General features: G+C 41.0%; 1 protein-coding gene across 1 annotated transcript in view; it reads left to right on the top strand.

Moving 5' to 3' along the window:
• The window catches only part of MANBA (mannosidase beta), a 115,022-nt gene that overhangs the window by 11,228 nt on the left and 91,751 nt on the right, over positions 1–12,043 (top strand). Inside the window, exons 2-4 of the mRNA XM_080796398.1 lie at positions 4,949–5,043; positions 8,747–8,852; positions 9,852–10,022. Coding sequence (XP_080652524.1) covers positions 4,949–5,043; positions 8,747–8,852; positions 9,852–10,022 — 372 coding nt within the window. The remainder of the gene's footprint in view (positions 1–4,948; positions 5,044–8,746; positions 8,853–9,851; positions 10,023–12,043) is intronic.

Genomic DNA, 12,043 nt, shown 5'->3' with positions numbered 1-12,043 from the left:
GATCACAAGTAGGCAGAGAGGCAGGCAGAGAGAGAGGGGGAAGCAGGCTCCCTGCCGAGCAGACAGCCCGATGTGGGGCTCGATCCCAGGACGCTGGGATCATGACCTGAGCCGAAAGCAGAGGCCTTAACCCACTGAGCCACCCAGGCGCCCCTGTTAGCTTTATTTTATTTATTTTTTGTTTATTTTCAGTTTTCAACTTTTTAATCTGTGCTGTGAAGGACATCCTAAATGCTGAATGAGACACAACAGAATATTTTTTTCTTCCAGTATTAAAAAAAGTGATATTCACAAATGTTTTAAAGAAACTTCTATGTAATCAAGGTGGTGACCCCGAATTTAAAAAAAAACAACCAAAAAACAAACCTCTAATCATGTTCTTGATTTCTTATAATTGCATTTGGAAATTGCTTCCCACTCCTGATAAACATTCTAAAATGTCCCTACGGGGTACCTGGGTGGCTCAGAGGGTTAAGCCTCTGCCTTCGGCTCAGGTCACGATCCCAGGGTCCTGGGATTGAGCTCCACATCGGGCTCTCTGCTCGGCAGGGAGCCTGCTTCCCTTCCTCTCTTTGCCTGCCTATCTGCCTCCTTGTGATCTCTCTCTCTCTCTCTCTCTCTCTGTGTCAATAAATAAATAAATAAGTAAAATCTTAAAATGTCCCTAAATGCGCATTATTATCTTTTTTTGGGGTGGGGCAGGACCAGCAATTCTGAGTTCCCAAACTAAAAAAATGGTAAAAGGAAAAATATCAGACTCTACAAATGTCCTAGGATTTGTCTTTAAATGGGAGAAAAAAGTTAAAAAAACACATGGAGCTTTCTAAAATGTCTTTTAACAAGCTACCTTGGGAGTTCAGTTCAAAAATAGAAGTTGATGCACTAAAACAGATGTTTCAGTGTAGCTTTAAAAATCTTTGTAAGTACAAAAAGAAAAAAAAAATCTTTGTAAGTACAGCCATTTGGAAGGATGATCCTGGATCAGAAGTTTTATTCCTGTGTATCTACATTAGGTACACACGCCTCATCTCCGTCGTCATAATTGTCTCTGTAATTTCCTCTGGTGTAGCGGTCATAAGCACTCTGGCCTTCCATATCCATATCCTCCAGGTCATCGTATCTGCCGCTCCTGTAGCCTTGGTCCCCACCACCTCTAGGGTAACTGCAACCTTGCCCCTGGGTCCCAAAATCCCCCCCTCTAGTTCCCCTGGCTGACTTGCCAGAGTGATCCATGTGGGTCTGGTGACTATCCAGAGACTCTCCATTCATGGCTCTCCTGACATCAGAGACACACTCTAGTTTGGGGAAGGGAGTGAAATTAAAACCTCAGGATTGCTGAGTCTCACAAGTCCTTGACAACAACTACCTCAGAAATAGGACCAGAGCTGCTGAAGTGGTCTTCCAGAGCCTGCTTATTGATGTGGAAGTTGAGCCCTCCCACGAAAGGCTTTCCTTCTTCAGAAGACATGGCAGTGAGTTTGAGTACTACAAATTAAGCAGAAGGACCAGAAAAATAGCTATCCTTGAGGAGTGGAGAGACTGGGCTGTTAGCTTTAAATAGGACTCAGAGTTTTAATATGAGCAAAGGGGGTCAGACCTGTTTGGAACTAAATTAAGTTGGTTGCTTAGCATTTGGAACAGTTATTATAAATGTAATCTAAGCTTCTGCAATCTTTATTTTAGGGAAGGTAAGATATTTTCCCTTACAGGAAATTTTTTTAGTAGACATCTTTTGGAGTAATTTTAGGTTCACAGCAAAATTGAATGAAAATGCAGACATTTCCATATATACCCCCCTCCACACACTTGCACAGCCCCCCATAACAACATCCCTGCACCAGAGTGGTACATTTGTTATCATCAGTGAACCTACACTGACGTATCATTATCACCCTATGCATATAATTTATATTAGAGTTCACTCTTGGTGTTGTATATCTGTGGGTTTTGACAAATTTATTTTATCTATTCATCATTATGGTATCAATTAGAGGAGTTTCACTAACTTCAAAATCTTCTGTGCTCTGCCTATTCACCCTCTCTCCCGTAATCCTTAATCCCTGGCAACCACTGTTGGGTTTTTTTTTTTTTTCTGTTTGTTTGTTTATTTTTTTAAAGATTTGCTTATTTGTCGGAGGGGGGTAGTGGTGGTGCAGAGGCACCCTGCAACCACTGATCTTTTTACTGTTATTGTGGTTTTGCCTCCTCCAGAACATCATGTAGTTGGAGTCATACAGTATGTAGCCTTTTCATTGTTTTTTTTTTTTATTTTTTTAAGATTTTATTTATTTATTTGACAGAAACAGCCAGAGAGGGAACACAGCAGGGGTAGTGGGTGAGGGAGAAGCAGGCTTCCCACCGAGCAGGGAGCCTGACGTGGGGCTCCATCCCTGGACCCTGGGATCATGACCTGAGCTGAAGGCAGACGCTTAACGACTGAGCCACCCAGGCGGCCCAGTTTGTGGCCTTTTCATTTTGGCTTCTTTCAAGTAAAAGAAAAATTTAACTTCCAAATTCTGTTTGTCTAGAAAAAATATATCTGAGAAGCTTGTCCTCTCGAACTCAACAAGCAGCTTGCTTCAAGAGGCTGAGAGACAGGAAGGGGACTTGTGCCACACAAACCAGATCATCAGTCAGCCCCATGGCTTAGCAGGATGACATGTTGCAGCTGTATTAGCCTTCACACCTTCCTTCTCATGTTATTTTTAACTGGATTGGACTGAGTCCACAGTGTAGAGTTATAAATAAGGCTGGGTGGAGACACATGGACAGGCTAATTATTAGGTACTTCTTTAAACCTGTGTCCTTAAATATTTATTCCATGCTTATTCATTGGAGACGCTGAGTCCTGTGTGTGTTGGAAGAGCAGAAAAGGAAAACAAGTTGGCTGGGCCTGGCACACCCTCCTTAGCAGAATAAAACCTCATTGTTAATCAGCCCTTAAAAGTCAGTTTGGTGATTATCAGTTGTTACTAAATCTCATTAACTGCACTCTTCCCTAGTAGTTTATTAAAATATTTCTTCCAGGGGCTCCTGGCTGGCTTAGTCCATAGAGCATGTGACTCTTGATCGTGGTGTTGTGAGTTCGAGCCCCACATTGGGTGTAGAGATTACCTAAAAATAAATAAAATCTTAAAAATAAAATGAAATGTTTCTTCTAGTCAGGAGCAATTTCTGACAGGTACCGTTCTTTCCATCTTGACATACACCCAGCCGTGTTGTAGTGCGTCTTACTGACTTGTGCTCTGAGCAGGTGCCCAACTGGCCGTTGCCAACCTAACTTGGTCATCTGTGGAAGTTAGACAAAGCTGGCTTTTCCTTTTCCATCTGGAGATGCAATTCCTGAGGAAAATCACCCTTGGTCCTGTCCCAGTGGGAGAGGACTGCACTGTTTCCTTCTGTGTAGCTGTGATATTGTTCACAGAAAGACGGATCAAAAAGCGTCACTTATCAGTTTCTTTTCTGTGTCCTCATCTGGAATGTAAAGTGTAGAAAATGGGTAGGAAAAGAAAGACCTCTGAGTATTATGAAAGGAAGGACCTAGGGCTGGACACTCAGTGAGAATAGCATCTGTGAACACCCAGCAGGCCAGTTGCCTGGGGTAGACATTGGCAACCATTTTCAGTAAAGGCCTGGACACTACTTTAGGCATCATGGGTCATATGGCCTCTGTCATACCTACTCAGCTCTGCTGTTGTAGCATGAAAGCTGCCATGTATGATTTGTAAAGGAATAGGCATGGCGGTGCTCCAGTAAAGCTTTATTTATTGACATGTGTCCATTCTTAGCTCACTGGCTACACAGAAACAGGCAGTGAGCTGCATGTGGCCCATGGGTTGTAATTTGCTGACCTGGTCTGGGACAATATAGGTAACCTGAAGTTGGTCTGTTCGATGGTATCCATGCTGCCTGTGTGTTTCCTGTAGAGGTCCTTTTTGTGCTCATTTAGTAAAGCTTGGTGAAAAATAACTTTGGAAATACTACGTGAATCCAAAGAGTGGGCGTTTTGCTGATGTTTGGGTAGTAGAGGAGAACCATCCCCCCTGAGGCCCAATGGAGTAATGGCAGCAATAAGCATGGTGACAATAAAAGGGCTATAAGAGAGTGAGGGCCAGGGCACCTGGGTGGCTCAGTCCTTTAAGTGTCTGCCTGGGGCTTAGGTCATTATCTCAGGGTCTTGGGATGGAGTCTCATATTGGGATCCCTGCTCAGCGGGGAAACTGCTTCTCCCCCTCTCTCTGTCACTGCCCCTGCTTGTGCTCTATTGCATGCTCGCTCTCTCTCACATAAATAAATAAATAATCTTTAAAAAAAAGAAAAGACTGAGAGCCGCACAGCAGAAGTTTTGACTTTTATTTTCTGCTAATACCTCGAAGGTTCTGTGTTTGGTGTTAACAAGGGCAGCTAATCTTCATCTCCATACGTGTTCTTATTGATAATGAAACTATGTTATTTCTATCTCAAAGCTCTTTCATTGAGGAATTTTGTTAAACTTTTTTTTTTTTTAATATTTTATTTATTTGACAGACAGAGATCACAAGTAGGCAGAGAAGCAGGCAGAGAAGCAGGCAGAGAGGGAGGAGGAAGCAGGCTCCCCGCCGGGCAGAGAGCCCGATGCGGGGCTCATCCCAGGACCCTGGGATCATGACCCAAGCTGAAGGCAGAGGCCTTAACCCACTGAGCCATCCAGGCGCCCCTTGTTGGACTTTTTAAGAAAACATTTTTAAGTATTTTTTTGTTATCTGAAAGCCATGTTAACTTTGTTGAAAGTTAAATGGGTGGAGCTTTAGCCTTGAGGATGGGATGTGCCAGCATATGAAATGCTTACACTCCTAGGCCCAGAGTTCATTAATTTTTAGGTGACAAATAGCTATTGTTAATAATTTATGTAATGTTTATTTAATTTATTTATTTTTGCATAATTGTCTGCCATAATTTTTATCAACAGGATCCGTACTACAGATTTAATGACCTTGACTACAGATGGATCTCCTTGGATAACTGGACTTACAGCAAGAAATTTAAAATCCCCTTTAACATTAGGTATGTATGTGTGTATATCTGTATCTACATCTGTGTTTATTTAGTTATTGTTATTATTGATCTTCTTTTTCTTTCTCTGCAGTAATCTTTTGTTTGTTTTGGTTGCATGTCGGAGAGTTGGGAGACCAAAGCCTTTTCCTATAAAAGTGACTATTTGATTTATGTTTTTTAGAGGTCACAAGTAGGCAGAGAGGCAGGCAGAGAGAGAGGGGGAAGCAGGCTCCCTGCCGAGCAGCGAGCCCGATGCGGGGCTCGATCCCAGGACCCTGAGGTCATGACCTTAGCAGAAGGCAGAGGCTTAACCCACTGAGCCACCCAGGCGCTCCTATGTTTTGATTTGTATCTAAGAATGGTGCCTCTGACCATCAGTCATGAAATTATGTCTTACTCAGTCCTCCTTCCAGTGGTTATAATGGAGTCACCTATACCTAGTCAGTTCTCTTATTTCCATTTCCTTCTCTCTGCCCCGCCCCCCGACCGCATAATCACTAGAATGTGTTAGAATTTGTCAAGTAGGATTAGAGCTGTATCATTTTTTCCATGTGGTGTTAGCCAGCCATTGAGGCTATGGCATTAGCCTTATGTTATGGTCGTGAAGCCATGAGGAAAAGCATAGTAATTTCAGTAATGTTCCATGTAACAGAAAGTAACCCAGCTATATCTACCACTATTATTGCTAAAAAAAAAAGTCTTCTGCCCCTTTTGCATGATTTTTTCATTATTTACCAGCCTCTTGAAAGAGAAATAAATCCAGACTGTGGTGCTCAACTTTGAGACATGGCTGTGCTCTGGGCCCTTATTTCCAGATAATACTAAAAATATCTCTGTACGGAGGTTCTCTTTCATCTTGAACTCAGCATATCCAAAATTTAAACGATTGACCTTCCCATTTAAAGCGTACTTTAAATTGTAACAGCCTTATTGTTTCTCTTAAGGTAACACCGTTTTGCTGATCTTCTGTGCCTAAAGTGGTTTTGGCTTATATGGTTTTTCTTTATCTCTGTATGTGGTCTCTTTCTGAGTCCTGTTAATTTCTGCCTATCATTTTTCTTGACTCAGCCCCTTTCTCCTCATTTCCCAGCTTCCACATTTGCCTTGGCCTTTGTGAGTGAGTGCCTACAGTTAGGCCAAAGCTGCAACGAAATTTCTTGCTTTGTCTTTTTATTCTCCAGTCTTATATATGGAAATGTTAGACTCATCTTCCACAAACATTAGATTCATCTTCCCAACATACGGGTTTACCATGATGTTCTTCCTCAAGAATGACAGTGTTGGGGCACCTGGGCGGCTCAGTTGGTTAAGCATCTAACTCTTGGTTTCAGCTCAAGTCATGATCTCTGGGTCTTGAGATGGAGCCCCACATCACCTTGTGCTCCACACTTGGTGTGGGAGTCTGCTTGAGAGTCTCCCTCTCTCTCCCAAGTAAATAAATAAAGTCTTAAAAAAGAAGGCACTGTCATTCTTGAGCAAAGGAATGACAGTGTCTTCCCTTTTTTTTTTTTTAAGGTTTATTTATTTTAGGGAGAGAGAGAGAGCATGCATGCGTGTGAGAGCCCACGAGAGAGCATGAGTGGGGGGAGGGGCAGACGGAGAGGGAGAGACTCTCAAACAGACTCCCCGCCCAATGGGAGCCGGAGGCTGACTCCGGTGGGTGGGTGTGGGGGGCAGGGACTGAATCCTACAATGCTGAGAGCAGACTTGAGCCAAAATCAAGAGTTGGTTGCTTAACCAGAGAGCCACCCAGGCACTCTGACAATGTCTTACTTTTCATTGATAAGACCAGTTTCATCTTCCCTGCTTATTTGTGAAAATACTACTTAATCTTACCTATTCCTGTCCCGCTTCCTGCATCCCCTCCTGCCCTGCTGACTTGACCAGATTCTTTCCCTTAGCTCCCTAGCATAACCTCTACACCTGAAACTAGCTCATTATCTTTTTTTTTTTTTAAAGATTTTACTTGTTTATTTATTTGACAGAGAGAGAGAGAGAGAGAGAACATGAGTGGGAGGAGGAACAAGAGGAGAGGGAGATGCAGACCCCCAGCTGAGTAGGGAGCCTGATGTGGGACTTGATCCCAGGACCCCCGTGATCTGAGCTGAAGGCCAATGCTTAACCGGCGTCCCTACCTAGACATTTCTATTCATTAAAAAACAAAAACAAAACCAAAAAACTTTATTGAGACCTAATTCACACACCATACAATTCATCCTTTTATTTTTTTTATTTATTTAAAGATTTTGTTTATCTATTTATTTGACAGAGAGAGACACAGCGAGAGGGAACACAAGCAGGGGGAGTGGGAGAGGGAGAAACAGGCTCTCTGCTGAGCAGGGAGCCTGATGCGGGGCTTGATCGCAGGACCCTGAGATCATGACCTGAGCTGAAGGCAGATGCTCAATGACTGAGCCACCCACGTGCCACCAATTCACCCTTTTAAAGTATAGAGTTCAGTAGTTTTTAGTATATTCAAAGCGTTGTGCCGCCATCATTATCCTCATCAGAGAGGTAATACCCATTAGCAGTCATTCCCCACTGTCAACATCCCCATTCCCTCATCCCTATCCCGGCACTAGGCAACCACTGACTCATTTTCTATGGATTTTTCTCTTCTGGGAATCTCACATAAATGGAACTCTACTGCATGTGGTCCTTTGTGACTGGCTTCTCTCACTTAGCGTAACAGTGTTTTCAAAGTCCATCCGTGTTGTCACATTCACCGATACTTCATTTCTTTTTATCACTAATACTTTATTGCATGGATATACCCCCATTTTATTTATTCTGTTCATCTTGAAATTCTTATTTCTATCTTGAAGTCTTTCCTTATGACATAAGCTCTGATAGCGTTTGTAGTCTAACCAGACTATACTATAAAATAGAAGAAATTGAATGTTTTCTCTTTATTCCTGTGTTTTAGGCTTGAATGGCAACTAGACTACAGATTCCTTAAATTCAGAGAGTGTTTTAGTTCCTTGTAGGGCTTAGCAGAGTACTGGGCACATCATATTCACTCATAGATACCTGTTAGTTGGTTAATAGGTTCTCCTAGTGTCATAAATGTAATACTTCGTGAAAATGCTTTATATCTGCTATTTAACTAAATTATCATAAGAATTTTGTAACGTCCGAGAAAAAAGTCCATGCATTTGGAAATTATAGGCTGTGCTCATGATTTTATGACAATTGAAATATTATGAAGAAAGATAAGCAAATAAGCAAAATAAGTCAATCAGAGAAAGACAGTCATCATATGATTTCACTCATGTGTGTAATTTAAGAAACAAAACAGAGGATCTAGGGGAAGGGAAGGGAAAATAAGATAAGACGAAATCAGAGAGGGAGACAAACCATAAAGGACTCTTAACAAAAACAAAGTGAGGGTTGCTGGAGGGAGGTGGATGGGAAGATGGGGTGACTGGGTGACAGACATTAAGGAGGACACGTGACGTGATGAGTGCTGGGTGTTATTTGCGACTGATGAATCACTGAACTCTACCTCTGAAACTAATAATATGTTATATGTTAATTAATTGAATTTAAATAAAAATTTATTAAACCAATACTTATGAAAATTTCATTGGAAACTGCCTTTTAAGATTGTGTATTCTCTGTGCAATATTTACTCCTGTAGTTTTTAATAAAAAAAGATTTATCTAAGTTCATGTTTTATACATCTTGTTTTAAAAATCTTTTCTTTTTTAAGCAAATGGCAAAAAGTGAATTTGATTTTTGAGGGCGTCGACACAGTTGCAAAAGTCCTGCTAAATAGTGTTCTTATTGGGAAAACAGGCAACATGTTCAAAAGATATGTAAGTATCCAGTGACATCAGGTTAAAAGCTATTGATACGTGTTTGTGTGTTAATTGTGGTGAATAGAGAAAGGTAAGTGCATAATTGCCCACGCAGGAAATGCTCTTTGTTTTTTTTTTGTTCTTTAAAGATTTTATTTATTTGACAGAGAGAGATCACAAGTAGGCAGAGAGGCAGACAGAGAGAGAGGGAAGCAGGGTCCCTGCTGAGCAGAAGGCCCGATGTGGGGCTCGATCCCAGGACCCTGAGATCATGACCTGAGCTGAAGGCAGAGGCTTTAACCCACTGAGCCACCCAGGCGCCTCAGGCAATGCTCTTTGAAGCGTGGGTTAAGTTACTTTCTTTCTCAGTTGCCTCATTGTAGAGTGATGAAAACACCACAGATCCTGAGGAGTTGTTGTGAGGACTTAATAAGCTAATGATGTAAAACATTTGACACAGTTCTTGGCACATGAGAAGTGTTCAGCGAATGCTGTTCCCTTCTCTGGTGTTTGGTGATCCAGAGTTTCATGTGAAACACCAATTGACGTTACATTAAGATATCATATCCTGGTTTCCATTCCAGGGTAGAACTTTTCAAAAACAAAAATAACTTATGACTTAGAAATAACATGCTGTTCATACCAGAGAGTCAGGTTGTCACGAAGCATCTAGGAAATTCTCTGGCTGTTCAAGGCCACGTCTCAAATAGCCAGAGCAGACATTCCAGGACTAAAGATATTTTCTGCTTGCTCTCTTTGCCTGGGACTGTCATCTGTCAGTACAAATAGAAGGAGAAACCTAGAAATCTACTTTTGGGTAGGAGAACGTGTTCGCTTGTACCTATAAGCAGGCAACTAGGTTATACTATTTCAGTGAAGTGCTTTCTTCTACAGAAAGGCTAACCCTAAAGATTGCAATTATTTTATGCATCTTTCACGCATTTTTATATATCTATATCTATAGCTAAAATTTTACACACATGTCCACTTCCACATCTGTTCTTTCCTTTAATGCAGAGCTTTGATGTTACCAGTGTGGTTAGAGATGTGAACTCCCTTGAGCTGCGTTTCCAGTCACCAGTGTTGTATGCGGCCCAGCAGAGCAAAGCTCACACTAACTACTCTGTGCCTCCAGACTGCCCTCCGCCTGTGCAGAAGGGCCAGTGCCATGTAAACTTCATTCGAAAGGTAAAATGGTCTTGCAAATGGAGGGGACTTTAGCCTTGAGGATGGGGTATGCCGGCATGTGAAATGCTTGTTTGAAGACACCAATAGTATTTTAGAAGTTGGGCATCTCTTTCCTGCCTGCTTCATGGGATGGAACACTTGAAATAAGAACCAAAAGATTATATGAATTTTTTGAAGAATCTTTGTCTTCCTAGATTTCCTTCCTGAAGCATGCCTCAAACTTAGGTAACAACAGAAAAAGAAGAAAAATAGGTGACTGATAATGTAATTTTACAAATTATTTTTTTAAGATTTTATTTATTTATATGAGAGAGGGAGAAGGAGGACATGAGCTGCGGGAAGGGCAGAGGGACAAGCTGACTCCCACTGAGTGGGGAGCCCAATGTGAGTCTCGATCCCAGGACCCTGAGATTATGACCTGAGCCAAAGTCAGATGCTTAGCAGACTGAGACACTCAGACACCCCTACAAATTATTTTTTTAACATTTAAGTTTATCCAACTTTTCACCAGACTGTATGGTTTATACTTATTAGTGATTCATGTTACTAGGAAGTCTTCTGCAAATACTAATATATTTGCTGATGTGTTCTTATATTTTACTGCTAGGTTCACATAAAATCTAATAAAAATGACAAAATCCACAAGATGATTATTTTTCCTTGAGTTTCATCTGAGTCTAAATGACTTGAGTTTATTCCAGTATGTGGTTGGATTAGTTTTCTCTGTGGCATTAATTTTTCGATTTTATTTTTATTAAAAAAATTTTAATTGTGATAAAATATCCATAGCACAAAATTTGCCATCTCTACCATTTTTAAGTGTGTGGTTCACTAGTATTAAGTATATTCACATTGTTGTGGAACAAATCCCAAGAACCTTTTCATGTTGCAAAACTGAAACTCCATACCCATTAAAAAACAATTCCCAGGGATGCATGGGTGGCTCAGTAGGTTAAGGGTCTGCCTTTGGCTCAGGTCATGATCCCAGGGTCCTGGGATCGAGTCCTGCATCAGGCTCCTTGCTTAGCAGGGAGCCTGGTTCTTCCTCTGCCTGCCATTCCCCCTGCTTGTGCTCTCTATCTCTCACAAATAAATAAATAAAATCGTTAATAAATAAAAACTCCCTATTTTCCCCTCCTCCCAGCCCCTGGAAACCACCGTTATTTCTGTTTCTATGAGTTTGACTACTCTAGATACCTCCGATAAGTGGAATCATGCACATTTGTCTTGTTGTGCCTGGCATATTTCGTTTAGCATAATGTTCTTCATGCTGTAGCGTGTGTCTGAATTTCGCTTTCTTTTTAAGTCTGAATAATATTCCACTGTATGTACATGCCACGTTTTATTTATTCATTCATCTGTCCATAGACGTTTGGGTTACTTCCACCTTTTGGCTATTGTGAGTAATGTTGCTGTGTATGGATGTACCAATATCTCTTTTGAGATCCTGCTTTTAGTTCTTTTGCATCTAGACCAAGAAGTGGGATACTTCAGTGTATGGTAATTCTTTTTTAAATATTTTTGGAAATTGGCATTTAGTTTTAAAAACAAATGTAAGCATTGGTTTCACTGTGAAGATACTGAGAATATTTTTCCAGTATTTGTTAGCTAAAGCCTCAGTTGGTAAATTCTGATTATTTAAGTTAAGTGGCTCTCTTCAGACTGGCTGGATTTATCATTAAATTATGTTTCTCTGATATAAGTACTAAGGTCACAATTATACCTCTTCTGGTTTTATTCAACCTACCTAAATTTGTGTCAGTGTCTCAATATAATCTTTGGTTCCTACTACCGTAAAGGAATGGTCTGTGACTGAGCAGTCAGGTATTCTGTGGAATACTGTGTACTGAGACTTCTTTAAACTTCACATTTTGTTTTTGGCCTTCGGCTTCAAATGGCACAGTGGTTTGAATACTAGAGTTTGCGCTTTTTCTCTCTCTTCTTCTATCTTTAATCTTCGAGAACCTCCTGAATCCTAATGTTACTTTTCCAGTTGTCAGTGAAAGTATATATATGTTATG

This window comes from Martes martes, assembly GCF_963455335.1.
Source record: "Martes martes genome assembly, chromosome: 2".
Classification (NCBI taxonomy): Eukaryota; Metazoa; Chordata; class Mammalia; order Carnivora; family Mustelidae; genus Martes; species Martes martes.
This window is presented reverse-complemented; position numbering and strand designations above follow the sequence as displayed.